Source organism: Chiloscyllium plagiosum, unplaced genomic scaffold (genome assembly GCF_037043375.1).
Source record: "Chiloscyllium plagiosum isolate Xiang-an unplaced genomic scaffold, Cpla_swu_hap1 HiC_scaffold_17, whole genome shotgun sequence".
In the NCBI taxonomy this organism is placed as follows: Eukaryota; Metazoa; Chordata; class Chondrichthyes; order Orectolobiformes; family Hemiscylliidae; genus Chiloscyllium; species Chiloscyllium plagiosum.
The window spans coordinates 64,285,094-64,312,821 of record NW_028270155.1 but is presented as its reverse complement, the minus strand read 5'-3'; the positions used below and the strand labels follow the sequence as shown (position 1 = coordinate 64,312,821).

Genomic DNA, 27,728 nt, shown 5'->3' with positions numbered 1-27,728 from the left:
TCAAAATGCATGTAACACCCTCATGAGCGGACCGGAGAACAGAGTGGATACGATCACTTGCAGATGTGACCGTCTGGGTTTCTTCTTTGTACTAACACTGGAATCGAAGGTATGAATCATGCTCATCTCCCCACTGTAAATAAACTCCAATATAAGGTTCAATTGGCCTGGAAAGTGAGACTGTTGTCACATTCTTACTGCAGTTCAATACAGCTCTGCCCAAGTCTTGAACATGCCTCTGCAAAATATTCTGTAGCTCTCCCACCCCAGTCTCTGTTTATTTTTAATCTGTTTAATAACCTGCAATGTAACAATATTTCAGCCTCTCAATTCAGATGAACCTCCTGCTTGAAATCCCGTTCTGACTTTGATATCAAGCCCATACATGGATTTTCAATGGGCCTCCCAACTCTGCTGCAGTGTCTGAGCTCCCGCTAGTGCAGACAAACCAGGGAAATCAGTCATTTGTTTTCATTCTCTCCCAGGATGCAGGTGTTGCTGGATGGGCCAACAATAGTTCCCTGTCCCTCATTGCTCTGGAGAAGCTGGTTGTGTGCTGCCTACTTGAACCTCCATAATGCTTATCCCCACAATGCTGACAGGAGGGGAGTTCTGGGAGTTTTACTCAGTGGCTGTGAACTAATAGTGATTTATTACCAGATCAGATGGTGTGTGGCTTGAAGGGTAACTTGCAGATGGTCCTGTTTTCATTAATCTTCTGGTGCCATCCTTCAAGATGCTGAATGCAGCAGGTTTGAAAGGTGCTTTTCAAGGAGTTTTGGTGAGTTAATCTAATGGATGGTACTTACTGCTCCCACTGTGACCCTGAGCTGCACGTAGGGAGTGTTGAAGGTGGTGGATGTGATGCCAACCAAGTGGTTTCCTTTATCCTGCGACTGCCAAGCTTCTAGAATGTTGTTCCTCATTCAGAATTCTCCCGAGATTAACATACGGGCAAATGTTTTATTGACATTAATTTTAAGATGGCTAGAATATAATAACATAAATGTGTTGCTGAGTCTGAGTTTTGGGCCCCATTATGAAGGAAGGGTGTTGGAGGAGGTCTAGAGGAGGCTTAAAAGAATGATCCCGAGGATAAAGGGTTTGTCACATGAAGAGTACATGGGAACTCTGGGAACATACTCAATGGCATGTAGACGGATGAGGGGGGATCTGAGTGAAACTTGATACTAAGGGGCATGAATTGAGTGGATATGGAGAAAATGTTTCCACCAATAGGAGATTAGGAACTGGGGGGACAGCCTCAGGGTGAGGGGGCGACCATTTAGATGTGGAGGAATTTCTGCTGCCAGAGGGTGCTGAAGCTGTGGATCTCATTGCCCAAGTGTCTTTAAGATAGAGATGTACAGGTTCTTGATCAGTAAGGGAGTAAGGGTTATGGGGAGCAGGCAGGAGAATGTGGTTGAAGAACAGGCCAGCCATGATTGAATGCTAGAGCTGATTCAATGGGCTGAATGGCCTCATTCTACCCCTGTCTTGTGGCCTCAGCAGGACATTTCTGCTCTCATAATCTTGCCCTCTCTAAGTGAATGCTAACATTGCATTTGCTTTCCTCACTGCCAGATTTGATACGTAATCTCCACTTGTAAGTAAATAGAAGTATGAGCTATGCAATCTATCAAGGCCGATTCCATTTTAAGATCTGAACTGTCCAGTCCCGTCATCAGCTGGAACCATAGCAAGGACAAGTGGAGAGTATCCCATTAGAATGCTGAGGTGTGCCTTGTAGACAGGCTTATGAGTGCAGAGGTGAGTCACTCACAGCAGAATACCGAGCCGCTGACCTGCTCTCACAGCCACAGGACTGATATAGCTGATCAGTCCAGTTTCTGGTCAGGGGTAAGCCCATGTGCTGGCTCAGTCATTATCCTGTATCATATCTACCCCTTCAAAAACTGGGAATAATTTCCACAATTTAACTTTCTTTCCCAATCACTTTGCAATTTAACCTTGTACAAGGGAATAGCTTCATAACACTTTTTACTTGTCAAACCGTCTGGAACACAAACTGTCTCATCAGCCACCATCAATGACTGAAGTGTCCCAGTGTCTCTCAAAAGATGAATTTGTTCCTTTGTTTTGTTGGAGAGGAAAGGGAATACTTCTCACTGAGAGATAAAACCTCTGTAACCTCCTGTAATCTGGCTAAATTCAATGGAGTTCAAGGAAATATTTCCTCATCTATCCTCAGGTACATTCACTATTCTAGAAGGTTCTAGGAGAACATGCTGCTCTTCTATTGCCCCTGGTTTATGGGTCCATTCCCAGCAATCAGTGCAATGTTGTTCCTGTGTTACATCTTGTTTCAAAGGAAACATAGGCTTTTGGGCTTCACTCCCACTCTCAGCATCTCTCAGTTTGACTTGAGGAGAGTGTCCTTTTGGGTGGAAATTCCTGCTCCCTTGAGTGGCTTGGGAAATGGTAAGAAAATTGGGAAAATACAGAGAGAATGGAAAAATCAGGTCCTCAATGTTGGGAATAACATTTCCAGTTTTCCCAACAGTTCACACAGCAAATTCTGAATCTTGCACATGAGCGGTCACCATTTAATTTCCATGAAGTTGCATCTCATTATCAGCCCCACTCCCATCACTGTATGCAGCTTCCAGTTCTCCTCCCCGTCCCTGAGAAACTAGATGACATCAATTCAAACTAAACAACATGGATGTCACAGCGGTTACCTGGCAACTGCAGCTTATTGCCTCCTTCTCCATGCCTTTGGACAACTCCATCTTTCCATCATTTCACCACATGCTCCATGGACACTGTCCTCTTCCACCCTTGATCGATGCAAGTGGGCATCACCAAACACCCAGCCTCAGCACATCATCACGGCTGCTTTTAGACAAATCACACACCTCGTCACCCCCTTCAGACTTCACCTTCGAGCTCAGGGATGCTAATGAGCTGCTTGCTTCTGCCAGTTACTTTGCAGACAGGGACACATATGAATCTCATACATCTACAAATGATGTATGTGCTGGCTCAGTCAAGCAGCCTGAACATTGGGATTCTCCCCCAGAGCTGGTTTCTCCCAGGTACAGGGTGCTATAGAGTGCACCCATCTTGCTCTGATCATTTCCTATCACCAGCCGGTAAACATGGGCAACCGAAAAGGTTCCCACTTCATCAACTCCATCAAAAACTGATGACACCTTTACAAAAGCCTCAGACTGAGGCAGAACAGAGACACAACACTGTCCATGTTTCCACCAGGGCCATAATGGAACTGATCGTAGACCTGTTGCCGTTGGTAATACTGTCCAATGAAAGAAGATTGAAAAAAAATTGGTCTTTATTCTCTAGAGTTTCAAAGAATAAGAAATGATTTCACTGAAAAATGCAAAATAGTGAAAGGGATAGACTGGGTTGATGCGGGTGAAACGTTACCCCGAGTGGGGGGGGGGGTCTAGAATCAGGAACAATTGAAAAATAAGGGGGATGCCACTTCGGTGTGACTGAGGAGAATTGTTTTTATTCGGAGGGTTGTGAACCTTTGGAATTCTCAGTCTTCCAAAGAATTCTCCGCAGAAGGCTGTGGAGAATCCAGATTTGAGTATGTTTAGGGGAGAGATTGATACGTTTCTGGTGGTCACTAAAATGGGAATAGGATTAGCAAAGGACTTTTGAAATGTTCAATCAGCTATGATCATACTGAAGGGCAGGGCAGTTTCAGTGGGCTGAATGGCCATCTTTGGGTCCTACATTCCTGTGAGGCTTTGCTGCCTGGACGACTGCTGGCGGGACTTAGAGTCTAACCATAAAGGGTGTGCTACTTCATTGAGGAAGTTTCTGAGGAGGAAGATGAGGATCAGGACATTGACATGGAGAGGTGCCCAAGGAAGCATGATAGAGCTATGCTTCATCAAGCACGAGGAAATAACGGAAACCTGCTTCCAGGATGAATGTGCTGGGTTTTCAACTTCCTTTCATTCTGTAACTCTCGGTGAGGTGTATGGCAAGACACCCCTGGTCAGTATGTGTGGAGCAGACAATTTCTGAACTCCTTGAACTTGTCTGTTAATGAAGAAATGGTTTGTTCTTTATATGATTATCTGCTTGCTCTCTTCAGGTTTTTCCATCTTTCAGTATCTGCACTTTGCAGGTTTTCCTGCTATTTTGGAAAAAGCAGCTGTCAGTGAGATAGGACAGTCCCATCTCATGAGGTTATGGAGTTTTAGACCTACAACAACAGCATGAGATCTGAGTGCTGTGTGATGCAGTCCCTCACGATTTGCAGCAGGTTGGGAGCAATTCGGAGGTACCTCCATTACAGCCTTCCATCATTGGTTAGACTTCAATGTGTCAAACTGCTAAATTGCCCTGAAAGACTTGGGCATCCTGTTGGACAGCACCTAACCAGAGAGAAGCAATGTTTTGTGCAGATTCTCTCAGCAGATCACTGTGCTATGAGGGAGAGGGAAGATGTGAACTCCCCATTGTTTACCTCCCAGCTTTTAATGACAATGCGCTCCCTCCAAAAGCTGAGAGATTGAATAAAACGTTGCCTGCAGAGATATGTGATATCATCACTGAATCTACCCTCTCACTGTCAAGGTTTGTGTAAATGTGGATGATTTGTGCAGGCCAGGCCCTATCAGAATCCCTGAACATTGTTTTTATCCTGAGTGTTGTTAACATTAACCTGCCTTAGCTGTAGTCATCGAGGTCACAGTTCAGGATTCATAATTCTGATGCTATCTGCAGTCGAGGAGTTGGGTGCTTCTGAGAGAATGAGTCAGGCTTGGCCATTACAGCTTCTTTCTCCCTTGGGATATCTGAAAAGGCTGCTCACCTCTCACTAGCTCCAACAGCTGCACAGACTGAAGCTGACATTTTGAGAATGCGAAGGAGCATATTTTTAGAGAAATGCACTGATGTGTCCTCCCTGTCACCCACACACCCTCAGGGCGGTTTTTAATTTCCTTTCCATCTCAGTCTGGTGTCTCAGTGCAGTCCAGCCTTCTGCTGGTGGGATAGGGGGAATGTTCTCTGTAGCTGGTCTAGTTGGCCTGGAAGACTTGGTTGGTCATCCCCAGGGATATTTTATTCTAGAGGGCCCAGGTTGGCTGAGATTGTCTTGCCGGGGTTACAGGCTCATCCCTCTTGGCTTGGAATTCAGTAGGTATTAGCATCAGAGGCAGGGGGGAGATGAAGGGGCCAGACACCACTAGACTGTCCTAAGAAGCTGCAGGAGGTGTCATGTGGGACTCTTCCTCCTGTGGGTGTCTGCTGGCACCATCCTGTCTCCCTGAGGAGAAGAAGGATCTGGAATGAGGTTGAGGTCCCTCATCCCCATTTGGCTTTGCCATTGATGCTGAGAGCCGATAGCTACACTGATGGAGTTCAGGCCTGTGTGTATAAGCAGCAGACACTTGGTGTGCAGGACCTGGGTTTCCAGCGCAGTCACCAGCCTGTCCATGGTGCCAGAGCTAGCGTTGGTGCACTCATCCATCCTTGGATTCACTTTCCTGACTGCTGCAGACAAGCTTGTATACTGTTGCTGGGTGTTTCTCTGCATGTTGCTGATGTCCTTTAATTGCTGAGAACAGCAGGTCATATTCTGCCTGGTGTTGTGCTGGTCTCCAGTTCTCACTTGACCAGTGACCTGGGACATTTCTTCCTCGGCCAACTGTGGGACAGCACAATGATGTGCTCACCAGACTGTGCTCCTGTCTCTAATCTAGAAAGTGTACCCACTGAGATGAAAGTCTGAGCTGGTACAGGGTGCAGTGAAAGCCTTGCTGGTACATCCTCTGAGCACTCAGTCGCATCCTCTTCAGAGGTGGGGTTAGAACTGAGGCACCCCAGTGTGTGTCTCTTCTTTGTGGTGGTTTGCTGGGTCTCACAAGAGCCTGCATAAGAGAAGAAAGGGAACTAATTGTGTGAAAGTACTAAAGGTTGGTGCGTGTTGAGAACGTGTTTGCACTGGCAATAACGAGAAAGCAGCACAGCACGGCCCAATCAAACTGGAGGGGAAGTGGTGGGAAAGTGGAAATGTCACTGGATGAGTAATGCTGAACCCCAGGCTGGTCTTCGGGGGACATGGTTATCAATCACACCATGGCTGTTTGTCAGGTTTGCCAGGGAGATTGGAGGAGCTGAATGTTATTTAATGAAGAAAGCCTGGAGAAAACTACAAAAGAGGGTTTTGGTAGTTCTCTTCCAGGAATCTCAAAATGTTAGTGTGTAAGTTCAGAAGGTAATCGGAAAGGCCAATGGAATGTTGCTCCTTATTTCAAAGGGAATGAAGAGTAAAAATAAGGAAGACTTGTTAAAATGAAACTGGGCACCTGCTGGAGCACACCAAGAAGTCAGTGAACAGTTTGGTCCCCTACTCTAAGGAAAGATGTACTGGCATTGGAGGCAGTCCCGAAATGTTCACTGTGTGGGTCCCAAGGAAAAGGGGGTGCAGGAGCAGAGGGTCTTGGGTGTTTAGGCGCACAGATCATTGAAGGTGGTGGGACAAGTGGAGAAAGCAGTTGAAGGCCACAGTATTCTCACCTGTATTAGTAGGGGCATGGCGTACAAGAACAGGGAGGTGATGTTGAACTGTATAATACATTGGTTAGACCGCAAGTAGAGTATTGTTAGGAGATGTGGGCATATTATTGTAGAAAAGGATGTGAGTGCATTGGAGAGAGTGCGGAAGTAATTTACAAGAATGGGTCCAGGAATGAGGAATGACAGTGATAAGGATAGATTAAAGAAGTTGACACTGTTCTCATTCGAGAGACGATGGCTGAGAGGGGATTTGATAGAGGCTTTTGAAACTGAGTGGGCTGGATGGAGCCCACAGGGAGAAAGTGCTCCTGCTTGTGAAAGGAACAAGGATAAGAGGACAGGGGTTTAAAGAGATGGGCAAACCAAACAGGGGTGATGTGAGAACAAACAAACACATTTCCACTGAGTGAAGAGTTAGAGTATGGAATGTACTGCCTGGAAATATGGTGCAGGCAGGTTCAATTGGTGTCTTCAACAGGGCATTGGCTGGTTATTTGGATAAAAATCATATGCAAGGTTATGGGGAGGAGGCAGGAGATTGGGATGAGGTAATGATGCTTGTTTGAAGAGGTGTGCAAGCACAATGGGCCAAATGGCCTCCTTCTGCATTGTAAGAATTCAGTGATTCTGTACGGAGGGATATCGCTATGACAAGAAGTTGGGGAGGTTTTGTCTGTACTTGAGGTCTCACAGATTGAGAGATGACCTTGTTGAAACATTTCAGGTTATGGGGGTTTGACAGGCGAGATGCTGAGGGTTATTTCTCTTCGTGAGAGAGTTCAGGGGCAGAGGGAATAATCTCAGAGTAAGGTGTGTCCGTTTCAGACAGAGATGATGAGGAATGTCTTTTCTCCGAGGCACTGGTCGTATGAAACTATTTACTGCAGAGGCCTGGAGAGGCTGGGCCATAAAGTGTATTAAAGACTGAGTTAGACAGATTTTTATTCAGTGAAAGAGTTAAGAATTATTGGAGGAAGGTCGGGAAGTGGAAGTGAGGATGATCCCATCACCCTTGAACTTATTGAATCACAGAGCAGATACGATGGGCCAAATGGCCTCCTTCTGCTCCAATGTATTATGATCTTATTAAATTGTGGAACAGGCCCAAAGGCCTGATGGCCTGCTCCTACTCCATGTCCATCTGTTTATATGTGTCCCTGCCTGCTAGGCCTCAATGTTTAGCAGGTACATCTGGAACCTCCACCAGACTGGGAAGGCTGAATAGGGCCCCAGTGAGAGCTGTATTAAAGCTTCAATTTTAAATGTTTGGATTTCCTTCAGCAGTCCAATACTTGATCTCAGCCTGAGCCCCTGGTTAGCCCCAATTCTACTCCTGTTAATGTGGGATTCCCCTCTAATCAGAGATAGATACAGCAGTTACACAATAGCATCCACTGAAGGGCTTAGACTTGGGAATTCTCACATTTGGAGTCTGCGGACTGACACTTTGTGATAATAATGATTGTGTTTTCGTCACCACTGAAGTATTTAAACATTTAAATGATACTTGGGTACTGATCAAGTACAGGGACATTCTGGAATGTTCCCTGATCTCCTTTGACTTGCTCAAAACCAATTACACTTCTCATTTTTCTGAGTTCTGATGACAGGTAGAGACATGAAAATGTTTAACATTTCCATGTCGGAGATGAATCAATCTGTGAAATACTTATGATGTGGAACTTTAATGTAGGATAATCTGTTGCAATGTTTTTATCATATTTCTTTACAGGACATTTTTGCCTTTTTTCCAAGTGGTGATCCATTTAAAATTACAACACAGAGTAACCTTTCCAATCATGTCAGTGTCACTACCCCAGTGACAGGCAGACCCTGTGAAACACCCCCGGTAAGACAGAATTACCCTTCAGTATCTCAATTCCATTATTTATAAACATCGATTTGATAGAAAAATATCTCACGTATGAATTTCCACTTTAGGAATCATCCACCAGCCTGTCCTCTTCAGCAGGTAAATGAACTTTATAATAAAACCTACTATTCAGTTTTGGGAATTGTGCTACAGTGATGGTTGTATTAGTGCAGAACTTGCTGGATGGAAGCACAGTGGGAGAAAGACCACTGTAACAGCAGATTGTGGAAATATCTTGTTTGAATTTTCTTATAAAACACAGCTCCCATTTATCTCTCCACCCTGGAGGCTCTCTGCTTCTATTCCCGATGAAGAACTTTTGCCTGAAATGTCACTTTTCCTGTTCCCTGGATGCTGCCTGACCTGCCGTTCTTTTCCAGCACCACTCTAATCTAAACCACAGTTCCAATGATTTCAGCTTTATGGTGTATCCATTGTTTTACTGCAAATGTAGAGCAACCTGCTGTTAGTTTCAAAAGTCTTCAGAATAGCATTAAATATGAGATAATGATGGCAATGGTATTTTATATTCAGGATACTTCCCCTCAGGTGTCCACCAATCTCAGTAACTTGGTGTACCCTTCCCCCTAACCTGTCTCTCCCAGCGCACACCAGATCCTGTGGATTTTCACTCATGCACTGCTCTGCATCAACCATCATTCCCCTCAGCTTTCACAGCAACCTTCAGCCAGAAGTGCTGAGTGGATGATCCATCTTGGCCTCCTCCAGTGGCCCCAGCATTACAGATACCAATCTTCAGCCAATTCAGTTCACTCCACATTATATCAAGGAATGGCTGGAAATGCTGAATTCCGCAAAGGCTCTGGGCCCTGACAACATTCTGGCAATAGTACTGAAGACTTGTGTTCCAGAACTTGCTACATCCCTAGCTAAGCTGTTCCAGTCCAGTTACAAAACTGGGATCTACACAATAATGTGGAAATTTGCCCAGGCATGTCCTGCACATAAAAGGCAGGACAAATCCAATCACCGCCCATCAGTCTACTCTCGATCATCAGGAAAGTGATGGAAGGTGTCCATCAACAGTGCTACCCAGCAGCACCTGCTCAGTAATAACCTGCTCAGTGACGCCCAGTTTAGGTTCCACCAGGCCACTCAGCTCCTGACCTCATTACAGCATTGGCTCAAAAATGGACAAAAGAACTGAATTCCAATGGTGAGGTGAGAGTGACAGTCCTTGACATCAAGGCTGCATTCAACCAAGTGTGGCATCAAGGAGTCCTAGCAAAACTGGAATTAGTGGGCATCAGGGGGCAAAATCTTTGGTATTTAGAGTCATCCCTTAACACATAGGAAGATGCTCATGGTTGTTGGAGGTCAGTCATCTTAGCTCCAGGACATCTCTGCACACGTTCCTCAGAGTAGTGTCCTAGGCCCAAACATCTTCAGCTGCTCCATCAATGATCTTCCCTCCATCACCAAGTCAGAAGTGGGAGTGTTTGCCAATGATTGCTCAATGTTCAGCACCACTCATGACTCCTCAGACACTGAAGCAGCCCAAGTTCAAATGCAACAAGATCTGGACAATATCCAGGCTTGGACTGACAAGTTGCAAGTCACGCAAATGCGAGGATGTGACCATCACCAAGAAGACACAATCTAACCCCCACCCCTTGACATTCACTCCTTGATGTTCCCATCACTGAATCCTCTGCAAAGCCTGTCCACCACCTGCAAGGCACAAATCAGGAGTGTGATCGAATATTCCCCACTTACCTGGATGGGTGCGGCCCCAAAGATGCTCAACAAGCTTGACACCATCCAGGATAAAGCAGCCCGCTTACTCCGCACTAAATCTAGGAGCATCCACTCCCTCCATCACTGATGCTCAGTAGCAGCAGTGTGAACTATCTACAAGATGCACTGCAGAAATTCACCAAAGATCCTCAGTCAGCACCTTCCAAACCCACAACCAATCCCATCTAGAAGGACAAGGGCAGCACAGACATGGGAACACCACCACCTGCATATTTCCCACCAAGCCACTCACCATCGTGACTTGGAAATATATCACCATTTCTTCACCATCGCTGGGTCAAAATCCTGGAATTCCCTCCCTAATGGCATTGGGGGTCAACCCACAGCAGGTGGACTGGTTCAAGAAGGCAGCTCACCCCCATCTTCTCAAGGGCAGCTGGGGATGGGCAATAAATGCTGGCCAGCCAGCGACGCCCACATCCCACAAATGAATAAATAAATAAAGAGCCCTTTCTGACATTACCCACGGGCTTATGACTAAACACCCTCTCCTCCTTTCAAAGAAACATCTGAACAAAGGTTTCCAATTCCCCAATTCTAGTTGCGAGTTTTGGGGAGTTTCTTATTATTTCCTGTATTACTCCGGATAAAGTTCAAACCATTTTACTTGCTTATATTTTGTCTCCTTCATATTCCGTCATTGTGCAGGTAACAATCCCACTCCCCAGAATTTGGATCCCAACCAAATGTGCCGTGACATGATGCAGCAACTGCTTTCCAGGGAGAAAAACATGAACAACTCTGATTCAGTGAACAAATTCCTAGTGCAATGTGATGGTGTCATTCCTGACAGGTAGGTATCAGTGCTCATAAAATGTGATGTTCATCTGCGGACAGAATCTGTGGGATTGATTGGTCACACTGTGGTTCGCACTGCTGCCTCCCAGCACCAGTTATCTCAGTTCAATTCCAGCCTTGGCTGACTGTCTGGTTGGTGCAGACTCAATGGGCCATGTGGCACTGCAGGAGTTCTGTGATTTTCAACTTGTTGCTCATCAGCTTCTATTATAGACACCGTCTAATTTTCACCTCCAATTAATGTACAATTCCAGTTTAAGCCCGGTGATTAAATTAAACATCTATGAGTATGCGTTCATGTGAATGTTGTGTGGGGGTCAGGTGCTTACCCTTTGTCACGTGTTGGGTATTTCTCTCCTTTCCCTATGTTCCTGGTTCAGACCCTGGTTCAGGATAATTTCCACCCATCAAGGTCAGGTTCCATGTTGGCAGTGGTTAGCAGGTCTGTTAACATTGCTGATGGAATGGGGGCATTTGCAATGTCACAAGAAGATGGAAGAATTTCTTTACATGTTCACCTTTTTAAAGCTCCCATTTTGTCTGTTTAACGCTCCCTGATTGATCGCACTAACCCGTGATTAAAATGGTTAGTGCCTGACACACATGTCCAGTCCCTGGGAATGCTGGCTGCCAGACTCTGAGCACCCCCAGGGCTCACAGTATGAGAAATATATCTTGCTTCATTTCATCATTTACTTAATAATCCACGGTATGTTTTCCTGGATTTATTAAAGCACTTTACAGCATTTCCCCTGGAAAATCCTACATGTGTCATCAACAAGGTCCCTCTGGTTATGAGCTTGTGGGGGTGACCCCTTTACTTTTTATTGTGGAGCCACGTACATGTTGCTCACTGCACAGATGTTGCCAGGCTGAATATTTCCAGCACTTTCTGCTTTTATTAAATTGTGTTTCTGTTGTAGTACAACACTGGAGAGAATACTCGCAGAGATAGAAATTGAAGGAGGAAATCAATCCTTCTCAACGCCAAATTACTTTGCTCACATTCAAAGAATAGAAGCTGAAAAGTTCCAAGGACTTCACTTTCCTCCATCAGATTTGGTGAGTGTTGTGTTTAGCTGGGCATTGTAAGCAATGACTATCATGTGTTGGAAACTAACACCATTTTTAGAGAAAATGTTGGGAGAGGGCTTGAGAATCTCTCAGTGTATTTATTTTAAACTGAATTTAACCCTTCCTGTGAATTCACATTGATACTGTATTCTAGACTTATTTAATTCCATTCAATGTTTGTGAACTACCTCAGGGTCATACTTAATCCGATCCTGAGCCTCTCCAAAGGTGCTCTTGAATTTGGCAATGGGAGATACATCACAATTGTTCAAAGATTTTTATTATTCACTTAGAGTTTGGATTTGAAAAAAATTGTAAATTTATGGATGAAACCAATAAAAATGGAGATTACCACAAATGATCAGAAATCTAATAATTGCAGAATGGGCATAAAGTTTACAAACAAATATCAATACGTATAAACATGTGATACACATTTTGGTTTGAAAGATAAAGACATCATCTCTTACTTGAAAAACAAGAATTTAATTTGAGTCCAGTAACAAAAGGATCTCAGCAGCAGTACACAGATAATTAGGGTGGCATGGTGGTTTGATGGATAGTACTGCTACCTCACAGCGCCATGGGCTTGGATTCGATCCCACCTTTGGGTGGCTGTCAGTGTAGGGTTTGCAGATTCTCCCAGTGTCTATGTGGGTTTCCCTCAGGTGCTCAGGTTTCCTCCCACAGTCCAAAGATATGCAGGTTGTGAGGATTGACCGTGATAGTGTCCTGGGGTGTACAGGCCAGGTGGGTTAGCCATGGGAAATGTCGGTGTTGGGTCTGGGTGAGATGCTCATTGGACGGTCGGTGGGAACTTGATGGGCCAAATGGCCTGCTCCCACAATGTAGGGATTCTATAAAAATGCAGGTTTTTAAGTTCAGAATAAAAGAATCATCGTGCTGAGTTCACATCGAGATGAATAGACTGAAAAGGAAGGAAATTATGTTAAACTTATCTCAAATCTTGGTTAGATCACTCTTGGAGTCCTGTTTACTCCGAGAGAATGTGGAACTCACTACCAGGGGGAGGAATTGTGGTGAACTGCGAGGATGGATTGAAGGGGAGGTGAAGTACTGTACGTCCATGTGGGAGAAGGGAATACAGCAAAGCTTTCCAAAGTGGGTTCGCAAATGCTCTGACAGAATGATGCAGCTTTACATTCTTCCATTTCCTCAATCTGTGGGTGTGGCCTTAATGAGGCGTGGCTCCTGCAGCACTGACGTTGGCCAACCTTACACACTGTTTGAAAACCATGAGATTTCCTCAAACCTCTCTGACCCATACCTCTTGTTCTTACAGTCCCACATGCCTCCATTCTTCAACGTTTCCCCCTTCTTTTAAAAGTCTTTGCCCTTCCCCTGCTCTATCAGTCTTCCCCAGCTCCACTGGCCCTCACATCTCCCATTCTCACTGAATGGCCACAACAACTTTTCAGCCTTGTACAGGTGCCCTGGTTGGGAAAGGTTCAGAACCCTGGAACACAGGGTAAGTCTATTAGAGTTAGATATTGAAATCCCCGAATCCCCTTTCGGGAATAAAATCTGCTGTGTTTACCTGGTCTGCACTACATGTGACTCTTGTACAGGGCCGTGGTGAGGCCATACCGAGAATATTGTTGCAGTTTTCGTCTCCTTTTCTGAGGGAGGATACACTTGCCCTCGAGGGAGTGCAGTGAAGGTTTACCAGGCTGATTGCAGGGATGGCGGGACTGACACATGAGGAGAGATTGATGAGTTTAGGATGGTTTTTGCTGGAGTTCAGATGAGTGAGTGGGGAATCTCATAGAAACATAAAATTCTAACAGGACGAGACAGGGTAGATACAGGAGGATGTTCCTGATGGTGGGTGTGTCCAGAACAGGGATCACAGTCTGACGATTCAGGGTAGACCATTAAGGATGGAGATGAGGAGACATTTCTTCACCCAGACAGTGGTGAGCCTGTGGAATTCACTACCACAGGAAGTGGTTGATGACAAAATGTTGAATGTATTCAAGAGGTGATGAGATATAGTACTTGGGGTGAATGGGGTCAAAGGTAATGGGGAGAAAGAAGGATTAGGCTATTGAGTTGGACAATCAGCCATGATGGTGATGAAGGGCAGAGCAGACTCAAAGAGCAGAATGGCCTCCTCTTGCTTCTATCTTCATTGTTAGCTGCCCTCTGAAACAGCCTGGCAATCCTCGAAGACACAAAATCATCTGTCCATGACGGTATTGATGAGGGTGACCACTGCAGAGTCCCAAGTACCAATTTGTACCTCACACTGAAATTACCTTTTTTGGTGACAAGGTGAAAGGCAGCAGTGACTGAATAATAAGAGAGACAATGGTACAAGGCAAAAGAAGAATAGGTCCAGTCAAGGATAGTAGTGGGAAGTTGCGTGTGGAGGCTGAAGAGATTGGGGAGACACTGAATGAATACTTTTCGTCAGTATTCACTCAGGAACAGGACATTGTTGCCGATGTGAATACTGAATCACAATTAAGTAGAATGAATGGCTTTGAGGTATGTAGGGAAGAGGTGTTGGAAATTCTGGAAAGGGTGAAAATAGATAAGTCCCCTGGGCCTGATGGCATTTATCCTAGGATTCTCTGGGAAGCAAGGGAGGAGATTGCAGAGCCATTGGCCTTGATTTTTATGTCCTCGTTGTCTACAGGAGTAGTGCCAGAAGACTGGAGGATAGCAAATGTGGTTCCCTTGTTCAAGAAGGGGAGTAGGGATAACCCTAGTAACTATAGGCCGGTGAGTCTCACTTCTGTTGTGGACAAAGTCTTAGAGAGAATTGTACAGGATAGGTTTTATGAACATCTGGATAGGAATAATGTGATCAAGGATAGTCAGCATGGTTTTGTGAAGGGCAGGTTGTGCCTCACAAACCTTATTGAATTCTTTGAGAAGGTGACTAAGGAGGTGGATGATGGGAAAGCGGTAGATGTGGTCTGTATGGATTTTAGTAAGGTGTTTGATAAGGTTCCCCATGGTAGGCTACTTCAAAAAATACGGAGGTATGGCATTGAGGGTGAGTTGGAGGTTTGGATTAGGAATTGGCTGGCTGGAAGAAGACAGAGGGTAGTAGTTGGTGGTAAAGGTTCATCTTGGAATGCAGTTCCTAGCGGTGTTCAGCAAGGATCTGTTTTGGGACCATTACTTTTAGATTAGATTAGATTTCTTAGTGTGGAAACAGGCCCTTCGGCTAAACAAGTCCACACCGCCCCGCCAAAGCGCAACCCACCCATTCCCCTACATTTACCCCTTACCTAACACTACGGGCAATTTAGCATGGCCAATTCACCTGACCTGCACATCTTTGGACAGTGGGAGGAAACCAGAGCACCCGGAGGAAACCCACGCAGACACGGGGAGAACGTGCAAACTCCACACAGTCAGTCGCCTGAGTCGGGATTTGAACCCGGGTCTCTGGCGCTGTGAGGCAGCAGTGCTAACCACTGTGCCACCGTGCCGCTGTTTGTCATTTTTATAAATGACCTGGAGGAGGGGCTAGAAGGTTGGGTGAGCAAGTTTGCAGATGATACGAAAGTTGGAGGAGTTGTTGACAGTGAGGAAGGATGTGGCAGGTTACAGCGGGATATAGATAAGCTGCAGAACTGGGCAGAAAGGTGGCAAATGGAGTTCAATGTAGCTCAGTGTGAGGTGATTCACTTTGGTAAGAGTAACAAAAAGATGGGGTACTGGGCTAATGGTCGGATACTTGGTAGTGTGGATGAGCAGAGGGATCTTGGTGTCCATGTACACAGATCTTTGAAAGTTGCCACCCAGGTAAATAGTGCGGTGAAGAAGGCATATGGTGTACTGGCTTTTATTGGTGGAGGAATTGAGTTCCGGAGTCCTGAGATCATGTTGCAGTTGTATAAGACTCTAGTGCGGCCGCACCTGGAGTATCGTGTGCAGTTTTGGTCGCCATAGTATAGGAAGGATGTGGAGGCACTGGAATGGGTGCAAGGAAGTTTACCAGGATGTTGCCTGGTATGGTAGGAAGATCGTATGAGGAAAGGCTGAGGCACTTGGGGTTGTTTTCATTGGAGAAAAGAAGGTTTAGGGGTGACTTGATAGGGGTGTACAAGATGATTAGGGGTTTAGATAGGGTTGACCATGAGAATCTTTTTCCATGTATGGAGTCAGCTATTATGAGGGGGCATAGCTTTAAATTAAGGGGGGGTAGGTATAGGACAGATGTTAGGGGTAGGTTCTTTACTCAGCGAATCGTGAATTCATGGAATGCCCTGCCAGTAGCAGTGGTGGACTCTCCCTATTTATGGGCATTTAAGCGGCATTCGATAGGCATATGGAGAATAGTGGGCTAGTATAGGTTAGGTGGGCTTGGATCGGCGCAACATCGAGGGCCGAAGGGCCTGTACTGCGCTGTATTCTTCAACGTTCTAAGATGAGAATGGAACAAACAAAGAAACAAAAGATGAGTCTCGACCAGGAGTACAGATGGGAAATGGCAGAATCCTCACCAACAGCTGCTGTGTGAAAAGACAGGGAGAGTCCTTTTGCCTGGCCCCATCACAGATCTTCCCATTCTCCTGCCCGTGTTGCTTAAAACCTGTTGTATCTCTGACTTTGTTTAGAATTCTGACAAAAGGTTTCCAACCTAAAATGTAACTCCACTTCTCTCTCCACAGATGCTGCCTGACCTGTTGTGTATTTCCAGCATTTCCTCTTATTACTTTTGATTTCCAGCATCCAGATTTGTTTGCTTTGTACTGTATCCCAGGTAGATCTCCATCCGAACCTAATGGATTGCTGCAGTTATTGTTACAACTCTCAGCAGGACACGGGCAGACAACTAACAGCTTACTTTAATATGGTCACTCCTATCAGTGAATAACCCAGAGAGGAAGTGACTGTATTTAGAGGGGAAGGGAAGCTGTTTCTCAAGGAAGATGCCAGTTACCTCCCAGAATTCCATAAGGCCATAAGAAATGGGAACAGGAGGAGGCTGTTTGGCCCCTCGAGGCTCCTCTGCCATCCAATAGAATACCAGCTGAGCCGACATTCCCCATGGCCACTTTCCACATAACCCCTGACGCCCCCACTGATCCAAGAATCTAACTATCTCAGCCTTCAATATACACAAGGATTCTGTCCCCCAGCTCTCTGTGGCAAGGAGTTCCAAAGATTCTTAACCCTCTGAGAGAAGACATTTCTCCTCATCTCTGTCTTAAATTGGCTCCCCTTTATTCTGAGACTATGCTTGCTGGTCCTAGACTCTCCCATGAGGTGAAATACTCTCTCAGCATTTACACTGTCAAGCCCCGAAAGTGTATTCTAGTGACCCTTCTCTGAACTGCCTCAGATTACATTGGAATGTAATCTTTCCTTAAATAAGGGACCAAAATACTACAGATGTGGTCTCACTAGCACCTTGTTCAGTTGCAGTGAGACTTCCCTCCTCTTATATTTCAACTCCATTGAAATCAGGGCCAACATTGTATTAGACTTCCTGATTACCTGCTGCACCTGTGAGTGGGCTTGTTGTGTTTTGTGCACAAGTTTCCCCAAGCCCCCTTGTGTTGCAGCTTTCTGCAGGGTTTCTCCATTTAAATGATACTGTTTTGGTTTCCCTTCCAAAATGAACAGCTTTGCATTTTCTCACATTATGCTCCATTTACCAACTTTGTGTCCACTCACTGAACCGATCAGTGTTGCTGTATAAACTGTTGATCTCCCTCTGACAGGGTGCCTTTCCAACTATTTTCCTTCAGCATATTGTTCCTGATATTTCAGATTTTGATAAAGGCTCCCAATATGCTATTATCAGGGATCTTGGACTCTCAAGGTAAATGGATTTTCAGTTCTGTGAAAAATATTCTGTGAAGCATTGGATCAAAACTACCTTTCCATGAAATGATGTGCTTAAGCTGAACACCCAAGCATGTCACCTGATGGAAAGACTGTTGGACAATGTTTCTTTGTTTCTTTTTCCCCCCATTGGATGTGGGTGTCACTGACTGGGTCAGCATTTATTGCCCATCCCGAGTTGCCCATGAAAAGGTGGTGGTGAGATGCCTTCTTGAACTGCTGCAGTCCATGTGTTGTAGGTAGACTCACAATGGTATTGGGAGGGAGCTCCAGGATTTTGACCCAGTGATAATGAGGTAATGGTGAAATACTTCCAAGTTGGAAAGGTGAGCCACTTGGAGTGTTAACCAATTTAAGATTCATGACAGACTGAGAGACAGTTGGAGAGAGGGTAGGGAGAGGTTTGAAAGAAAAGAATACATACCAGTAAAAGAGCAGTTTAATTTTGACAGTCCCCAGACCATCAGAGCGAACAAGATGTCATAAGCTGTTTCAGCAGTACAGGTAGACAGAGCAGAAAAAAACCCTTAGCATTTCTTAGTCTGTCAGTGTCTGGGTATCTCAGAAAAGGCAGTAATGGGGAGAAAAGATCACAGGTGAATGTGTAAATGTCACCCTGGTGAGCTTGTCAGTTGAGTAAGAAATTGACCGGAGCGACAGTTCACAGGGGGTTAAGTGTGTGTGAGAGATACTGTCGTGGAAATGGGTTCATGGGTCTTTTTGCTGTTTATGATCGAATACTTCCAAAACGTCTCACTGATATCATGCTGTTGGTTATTCCAGTTTGTATGCTAAACTTCTGCTCTTAGTTAAAAGAATATGAGAAACCTCTTATGAATATGTTCAGTGACTGACCACCATGGCACCCAAACTGGAAAAATAAACTTTACAGTCAATCAAGTCAGGTTTCCCTCTGGAATCTAACTGGTTCAGTATTATCCCCAGCTGGGCTCATGATAAACAATTGATTTACCTTGTTTCATTCAAACAGATTCAGCAGCAAAATATCTCAAGCTTAGCCCGAAAGGTTGAAATTGAATTGCCTCCAACTCTTCTGGACCAGGTTAAGGAACAGCCAAATGTTCTGATCTCGAGAGTCATTTTTGTTATCTATGGAAATACAAACCTTTTCCAGGTAACGTAGTCAGAATCAACATTGAAGTATAATGCAAGTTAATTCATTTGGAAAATAGCAATAGGACAATATTAAATCAAGTAATCGCTACATTTATGAAGTTAACACCGTGAAATGTAGTGCTGTGCCTCGGAGTGGGATGCAAGAAAGGACAGCAGGTTTATGCTCATACACGCTGCTTCATACTCTCTTGGTCAACATTTTCCAACAAGAGAGAGAGAAATGTCCCAGTGATTGTATTGTACCGTGTCGTGTGATGGGGCTGCTATACCGAGTAGCTGGAGTTTTGTGGAAGCAGCAGGAACTGGGTGAGGGTCTAGCCTCACTGGGTTCTGCATGAGCACAAGGTGCAGTATCTGGATGTTTGGTCTGAGTCCCAGTCCCCAGGGACTGCTGGGTGATATGGCTGTGGTGCATTGAGCAGAGTGTGGTGAGAGTGGTGTGGTTCGGGGGAAATGTCCTTTTGAAGATACATTCACTGACCTCGACCACCAGTGTAAGCTCACTGACATACTTGTGGCACTGCTTCAGACACAAGACCCACACTTGAAAACAGGAGAGAACACAGCTTCAGCACTCACTCTGTCACTCAAAGGAAAAGCTCCCAAATTACATCAATCATTTAGACTGTGACTTAACTGTATTTTGCCTCTGGTATGGGGGACTTGTGTTCCTGTACGAACATCGCATTTGACCCTTCAATTTACAAAACTCGTTAAGTATTTTTTAGTTCTGGGCTGTATTGAAGTTATAGCAGGAGAACACTGGGTTTGAGAGCATAAACTGCTCAGAAGGACAGTGATGTCAACCCTAGCTATGCATCTCATTAATTTTGTACATTTCGACTAAGTCTCCCCTCAGCTTCTGCGCTCCGAGTTTTACTCACCTCTCCTTATAGCTTATACCCTCTCATCCAGGCAGCATCCTTGTAAACTCTTCTTTCTGAAGCCTCCAATCCTTCCTTTGGACTGACGACCAGAAATGAACACAAAATCCTACGTGTGGCCTAATCAATGTCTTACATCGCTGTATCATGACCCCCTGACTCTTGAACACAATTCTCCAAACAATTTTCTTAAATAAAGGCACAACATTAGTCCTCTGGCAACTCACCTGTGGTGACAGATGAGTCAAATATTTCTGAATGGGCTCCACAATTTCTTCCGTCACTTCCCACAGCATTCTGGGATACACTTGATCAGGTCCTGGAGATTTATTTAACGGTATGTATTCTCAGACATTCAACACTTCCTCTTCTGCAATGTGAACTGTTTTCAACATATCAATATTTATTTACCCAGAGTTCCCTAGCCACCATCTTTTTTTTCCACAGTAAAAAATTGACACGTAGTATTTATTTTGTATCTCTCCCATCTCCTAACACAGAGAGAACCTCATTGATCTGTAAGGGACCCGATTCTCTCTCGAGCTCCTCTTTTACTGTTCATGTTTTTAGAGAATCCTGAACCTTATCTACCAAGGCTCTCATATCCCCTTCCTGATCTCCTTCTTCAGAATGCTCCTACCCTCTTTATACTCTTCATAAGAATCATTTGATCCCAGTTGTCTGCATCTCACGTATAATGCTTTTGTATTCTTGACGAGAACCCCAATCCCTTCATCCATCCATTGTTCTCTCAAAAGGTCATGAATCTATGGGATTCTCTATTCCAGAATGCAGTGGACATGGGAAACTGAATACATTTGAGGAGGAGAGAAACAGATGTTTAATTAATACTGGGTTAGAGGGTTATGGGGAGAGGGCAGGGTAGTGGAGTTGAGGCAGAGATTAAATCAGCAATGATCAGTTGAACGGCAAAATCGGTTTGAGGGGCTGTGTTACCTACTCCTGCTCCTAGTCAATAGGTTTACTGTTTATTACTAGTGTTTTGTCTGCTTCCTCTTGTGTGAAAATGGACACAAAGTACTCAGTATATTGATCCATCATTAGCTTGGTGTTTCTTCCAGAATACCAGTCTCCAGCAAATAAAAAAACCCAAAGGAACCAACAGGAACAAGACTTTCAGTTTTTGTTTATTTCATCTTTTGCATCACTTTGACTTTTCAAACATTAGTTGTCCTTATATGCTCCATTTTCATTCAGTAATTTTCTACTCTGGCCAGTTCATACTCCCCAATTCTCCCAATCTCTCATATCCCGGGAAGTACTCTGTGATTGTAAAAGAATTGGGCAGTGTGGGTTGGAACAGCTTTCACGAGCTGGGAAAATAGCTGACATTGGGAGACCTGGAGTAAATACTGAAATGGAAGTGAAGGTGCTACAAACATCGGAAAATCCATGGATTGCAAAACCATTTCCAGTTTTAACTTGATGTCAGGTAAACTGGAACATCGGCAGTCACAGACAAAGTGTTCCTTTCCAGGGCAGAGATCAGGAGATTACTTCCATCCACACCACATGAACTTTTCTATTTCCAATATTCAGCGCCCCGGATGAACAGCCTCTCATTACAGGAAGAGATTCTGACTTCAAATGTCGGATCATAAACAATGTGTTCAAAGTTGTAAAGAACAAAAGAGGATTCAGTTTTAATCAGCCTTTTGGAATGTTTTTAGATGACTTACAGTGTGGAAACAGGCCCTTCGGCCCAACAAGTCCATACCGACCCGCTGAAGCACACCCACCCAGACCCATTCCCCTATATTTACCGCTGCACCTAACACTGTGGGCAATTTAGCATGGCCAATTCACCTGGCCTGCACGTTTTTGGACTGTGAGAGGAAACCGGAGCACCCGGAGGAAACCCACGCAGACACAGGGAGAATGTGCAAACTCCACACAGTCAGTCGCCTGAGGTGGGAATTGAACCTGGGTCTCAGGCGCTGTGAGGCAGCAGTGCTAACCACTGTGCCACCGTGCTGCCCATATGTTGGTGAAGACATTCCGACCAATGAATCCAAACATGTTTCTGCAAAACTAAGCTGCCTCTGTCTTGTTTGGGTGGGCAGTTTCATGCTGGCTGCACACTCATACCGTTCACAAATGCTTCTTATTTTGCCTCACTTACTGAAATACCAATAAGGCCAAGTCTCTGCAAAAAGGTTTGTACATACGAATTTATTCAAATTTAATCCTGTTTAAAATACACAGTCCCATCTGTAAAAAGTATCCACAGTCCTTAAGTATACATTACTCTTGCTGTCCTTTGTCTCCAGAGTGACAATAACAGCACTGTGTTAAACAATCTAGTAAGTGGAATCGAAGTGGTCAATGTCACCATTGAAAACCTCACCGACCCAGTGACCATTGTCTTCCAGAACACAACCTTGCCGGTAAGGGAAAACACAAACACTCATTCATTCATCGCTGTGCAACTGAACAAATAAATTATTTAAGTGAATGAGAGCCCTTCATGATGTAAATCAATTCCATTTTAGACTAACTCAAGTGGAAAATGTGTCTTTTGGGATTTCAGAAAAGGTGAGTTAACATTTGATGAAACAAACTTTGTTAGCTCTAGAATTGAGGAGTAATGGCTCACCTCTGATTTTCTAACTTTTCATTGTAGGGAGCACAAGTCATGGCATCTGGAGTGAGTCTGGCTGTACGACAGAAAGTCAGCTTCACTACATCACCTGCAAGTGCACCCACTTGACCTCTTTCGCTGTGTTACTGGTACGAATGATCCAATCAAATACTGTGTTTTATTCTGGATGGATTGCAGTAGGAACAATAAATCTCCAGCATGCTGTGATCAATCTGTCCTCTCATTGTGGTTTGAATACAATTTCATTGTGGAATGAAAGGGAAGCAGAGAGACATAGATCATTGAAAGCACAGATGGGGACCATTCTGTCCATCACGTCTGTGCATACTGAGAGGGATCTATCCAAAATCAATCCCACTTTCCAGTAGCAGCTGTGTAAATTACAACAATTTACATGCATATCCAATTTTCATTTTTGAACATAATTAGGGTTTGACTCCATTACACTTTTCGGTTGCGAGTTCCAGATCCCTATCTTCTCCTCAACTACCCTTTATTCATACACAAATTAATCTAAATTTCTACCCCATGGGTAATGATCTCTCTGCCAAGGGAAACAGGCTTACTCTGCCTCAAGCGCCTATTGCATTGTCCATCTCAATTAAATTTCTCCTCAACCTTCCCTGTTTTAAAAAAGCCTGGTCTCTCCAATCTGTCCTTGTGTTCTTTATTTCTGGTGATATCTTTGTCAATCTCTGTGTACATTTCCTCTGTGATCAAATCCTTCCAGTAACCCTGTAAATGGTGTTGTGTGCAGGACTCCACCAGTGGCTGACCTAGATTGAGCTGACGCTCTCTGCTGCTATATTTTACCCCTTGGTTAATCAACAATCCCATTGGCCTTCTTTGCAGCTGATCGACCTAATTTGTAACCTCAGGGAACATGTGCTCCACAGTCTCTCTATTCCTTCACACCGCTCAGTATTCCACCATTTATCGTTTCTTCCCTCACCCATTTGCCCCCTTCCAATTCCCTACTTACATTTCTCTCCATCGCATTTTCTCCCAGCTCAGTGGTTATCTCTCTGATGCCTGAAGATTTCTTCCTCACTATCCATTTTTATGACATCTGCAAACTGAATCCTCTCTCTACATCATTGATACCTGCCAAGTAAAGTAAGGGACAGAGCCTTCCACAACCCCACTGAAACAGCCTCCCAATCACAAAAGCAGTGTTGCCCATTGCCCTTTGCTTCCTATCATTGAACAGCTCAGATTCAATTTGTCCCGTGCTCTTGGATCCTGTGGGTTCTTGCTTTTCTGCCCAGTCTCCCATATCATTCTTTCCCCTTAGAGTGGTCCCTCGCTGACCCAGATAACAGGGAGGCAACATATCATCCTGGTGTCTGTGGCTACAGTAATGTATGTTTATTCCCTTAAGTAGTGGTTGCACTTCCACTGTCATCATTCGGAATTTTATCGGTGTTTCCCTAAACAGAGTCACCAAGGTGCTCACAGTTTGGCATTGCCATCACCAGTTCACAAACCCACCTCCAATCAAAGAGAAAGATGCATTGGGACTCCTACCTGGTTCTCTTTAGGCAGTCATTCATTCCCTCTCTGCTCGGGGATTATTAAGCTGCAGCATGTCAGCTCCTGCTCACGATCTGAAGCTCAAGCTGCTCCAGACGGTGATAATTCCTGTGTACGTGATTGTCCTGCACAAGAGAGCTCCTGTGGTACAGTGGGTAGTGTCCCTACCCCTGAGGCAGGAGGCTTGAGTTCAAGTCCTCCCTGCTCCAGAGGAGTGACATCACAATTCTGAACAGGTTCATTAGAAAGTACCTTGTCCAACATGAGAAGCTTCCTGGATTGCTACGTGCTACAGGGTGTGTACTCAACACAACTGAGGTGCCCCACCATGTCCTTTTTCATTGCACAGCGTATGAACTTGCCAGAAAGACAGAGGGTTGTGCCTTATTTGAAAAATAGTCCCAGCTACTTGGGATCTGCTCCTCCCCTTGTGCTGATATCACACTATTCTTTTATATTCCCACTGCTCCCATTCCCTTCCCTCCAGGCTTTCCATTTCAACTTCATTTGTTTCGACCTGATTTCTTGATCACAATGAAGTTATCAGTAACTGAGCTGAAACATTTCCCTGTGAATCGCTGATCTGCCTTGCTCTGTGATGCCACTTTGTTATTTGTTTCATGCTGTGTCCTTCAGCTCCCTTTGCTGTTACTCTGCTACACTGCCATTGAAATCACTGCAATTACTCCTGTGACCCACCTCACTCACCTGACTCTCTCCATCCTTGTGGGATCAGACATTGTCATTGATGAGCCGAGGAAAGAGGCAAGTTGGCAATAGTCAAGGTCGAGGCATTTCAAGCTCAAATGATCCAAGGGCAGGCTGTTTTCTCCCAGAACCCCTTGCCAACCCAGCGCCAAAAATAAAACACAGCACAAATGTTGATGTCTGCAAGTGCATCAGGCAAGAGAGAATCCCAAAGCAAAGTCTAGATGCCCAGTGCACATTTCTCTCACACATAACAGGCCACTGTGAGCTATCATTTTTCCGACAGTCCAACATGTCATGATCATTGATGCAGATGAGATTGGAAATGTGTCATCCATTACACAGCAGACCCAATTGTTGGAGTTGTTTGTCACCTTTGCAGAAATCGTGGTTTCTGAGGGTTCGTTTTGAATTGCTGCATGTCCATTTTGGTTTGACTGTCTCTTTCTCCAGTGTATGAAATGTCCTTAATTTAGGCGGCATTTGATGTAGATTTAACAGAATAGAACAGAGACAATTAATTAAAAAGGACTTCAACAATCCTGGTCTCTAATACTCCGCTGTTTTGTCCAGCTGCTCCATTTTGATTGACAGATATTTCTCTGATCCTTTAGACCTCGGTTTCTTCTGCACATTGAATGGGAGCTGGGTGGGAGCTGGAGTTTTAAGGAACATTCAGAATAGTTGGTTGAGGCTGAACTGCCTCAATTCTGATGTGAAAAGAAAACAGGGTCACCCACTGGCAACAAAGCTGGTTTGACAGACTCTGCAAGATGGCACAATCCACATACATCTCCACCTGCTCACAGCCATGGGACACTGTCTTCTGGGAGCTAAAGGCAGCGTGGATTACAAGGGCACCTGCAACGACTGTGCAGTTGAAGGCTGGTACAGCCAGTATTGGAAATTTCCCTCTGCACCAGTGAGGCATGTTGTACTGGAGACTGGACTTCTTTAGTCTTGTCCATATTTCATGTTTCCTTTCATTTTCCTTTTTCGTGTTATTCCTTCAACCTCTCCTCTGTCAGCCTTGAGTTAAGGTATGAATTGGTGGAAGTGCCTTTAGAACATTTCTAACGGCTTTCAGGATTTTTGTGATCAGCCCTTAAATATGGTGGACCTGTGGCTAGATCCCTGATGGTGCTTTGATGTAATAACATTTAGAATTTTCTTTCTCAAAGGATTATCACAGTGACGATGCCTCAGATGTTACTTCATCGACACGTTCTGTTGCATTGATTATTGTTGGCACTTTTATCATTTTCATAGTGATTACAGTTCACTGCTATGAGACAATCAGGTAAGAAAATCTGCTCTCAAGGCTGTCATTCTCCTTTTGAAGTGTATTTCTGCTGCAAACCCATTCTGTTTTACATTTACACATTGTTCATTCTGAATTGTTATTTCTTTCAATCAATTACAGGCTACATGCACATTCGCTAATACAAACTGATTGGATCAAGTGACTAGTTTCCATGTTTTACTATGATTTTAGTGTATGCTTTGATTATTTGATTTCCTTCACACAATGAACAGTATATTCCCAAACCCAAAGCAATAATCAGCTATTAATAACCCTTTGACGAGGAGAAGGGACAATGTTGAATCAAATGTTGCTGTCTTGAATTGCCAACAACTCCTGAACGTCACTGTGACCATTCCAATGTGATGGTCCATGTTGCAAAACTTGCAATCCCAGCCTGAAATTCTTTGTATTCTTTGATGTGGGCAGATGGAAAACTGCAGGCTGGATAGAAGTAATTAGAATATGGATTCACAGCGTGTATGAGGGGAAAATCTATACAGGATGTTCGCACCTACACACTGAAAGAATCTAAAACATTAATCTTTAGGTTTATTTATCAAATTGTTCATTTATTCATGAAAGCTCCTCTCATGGACTTGTCTTCCAAGTCTTAGCTTTTCGTAGGAGCTGATGCTTGACTTTACCCCCCTCCTGGGAGGGACTTCAATCAGTTCACCCGTGGCCAATAGTACTGACTATTTTGAATTTATGATCATGTGTCAAGTGAAATGTTGCCTTTGTTAAAGTGTTTTTAGTTTGAAATTGTGGAAAATCAGTGGTTGTAGTTTCAAGTTTCATTCTGGAGACTTGTGCACCTGATCGAGGCTGGTACCTCAGTGAAGAGTAAATGAAGTGCTGCAGTGGCAGGGGGGCTGTCTTTCAGATGAAGCATTAAATCAAAGGCTTCGCTGCCCTCTCAGGTGGATGGAAAAGATCCCCTGGGCCTCTACTGAAACAAAGCTGGGGAGCTAGACCAAAGTGGGTTATACTCTTGTACTTGGGTATCTGTGAGGCCCATTACCAACCCCATTGCTGCCTTGAGACAAGGCAGGGTCTGTTAATGTGAAGAGTGCTGCACTTGCTGGAATTCCCAGCTCACCTCTGACACAGCCTCAAACCTGCCACAATGTCCAGGATGTAGCCTGAAGGTGTAGGCCTGTTCCCTCACAATCAGGATTTCAGATTAAACTCAACTCTGGACAAACAATCTAAATTCCTGTCTCTCACAGATTAACCCAACTTGTTCCCTCCCAATTGTTTTTATTGTCAGAAACCTGTATCTTAAAGTCATTATGAGTAAAGGTGTGTCAGTATTTCAAGGTCATGTCAAGGTCAAGCGAATGAAGACAATTGGCTCTGAAATATCCTGTCAGTGGTTTGCTCCTTTTGAATATTTATATTCTCTTTCTTCAACAGCAGGATGATGTGGCCTTCAGGAAAACCTACAGGACGTTCCCGGTTCTAAGCAATTTGAACAGAATGATCCAGGCTTTTCCTCTCGGGCTGAAAATGTGTTGCTGGAAAAGCGCAGCAGGTCAGGCAGCATCCAAGGAACAGGAGAATCGACGTTTCGGGCATAAGCCCTTCCTGAAAAAGTGGGTTGGGAAGGACCATGTTATTAAACAAGACCGTTAATATTTAAATCGCTGCACAGTG

At 44.5% G+C, this 27,728-nt stretch overlaps 1 protein-coding gene across 1 annotated transcript; it reads left to right on the top strand.

The window, feature by feature from the left end:
- LOC148147393 (uncharacterized) lies at nucleotides 1-27,590 on the top strand. Its single transcript, XM_087995572.1, has 11 exons — nucleotides 1-109; nucleotides 8,258-8,374; nucleotides 8,467-8,497; nucleotides 10,826-10,970; nucleotides 11,899-12,037; nucleotides 18,873-19,016; nucleotides 22,194-22,310; nucleotides 22,416-22,458; nucleotides 22,547-22,653; nucleotides 25,948-26,066; nucleotides 27,489-27,590. Exons 1-11 carry the CDS (start codon nucleotides 23-25, stop codon nucleotides 27,535-27,537), a joined length of 1,098 nt encoding a protein of 365 aa, XP_087851698.1. The 5' UTR covers nucleotides 1-22; the 3' UTR covers nucleotides 27,538-27,590.
- The last annotated feature ends 138 nt before the right edge of the window (nucleotides 27,591-27,728 follow it).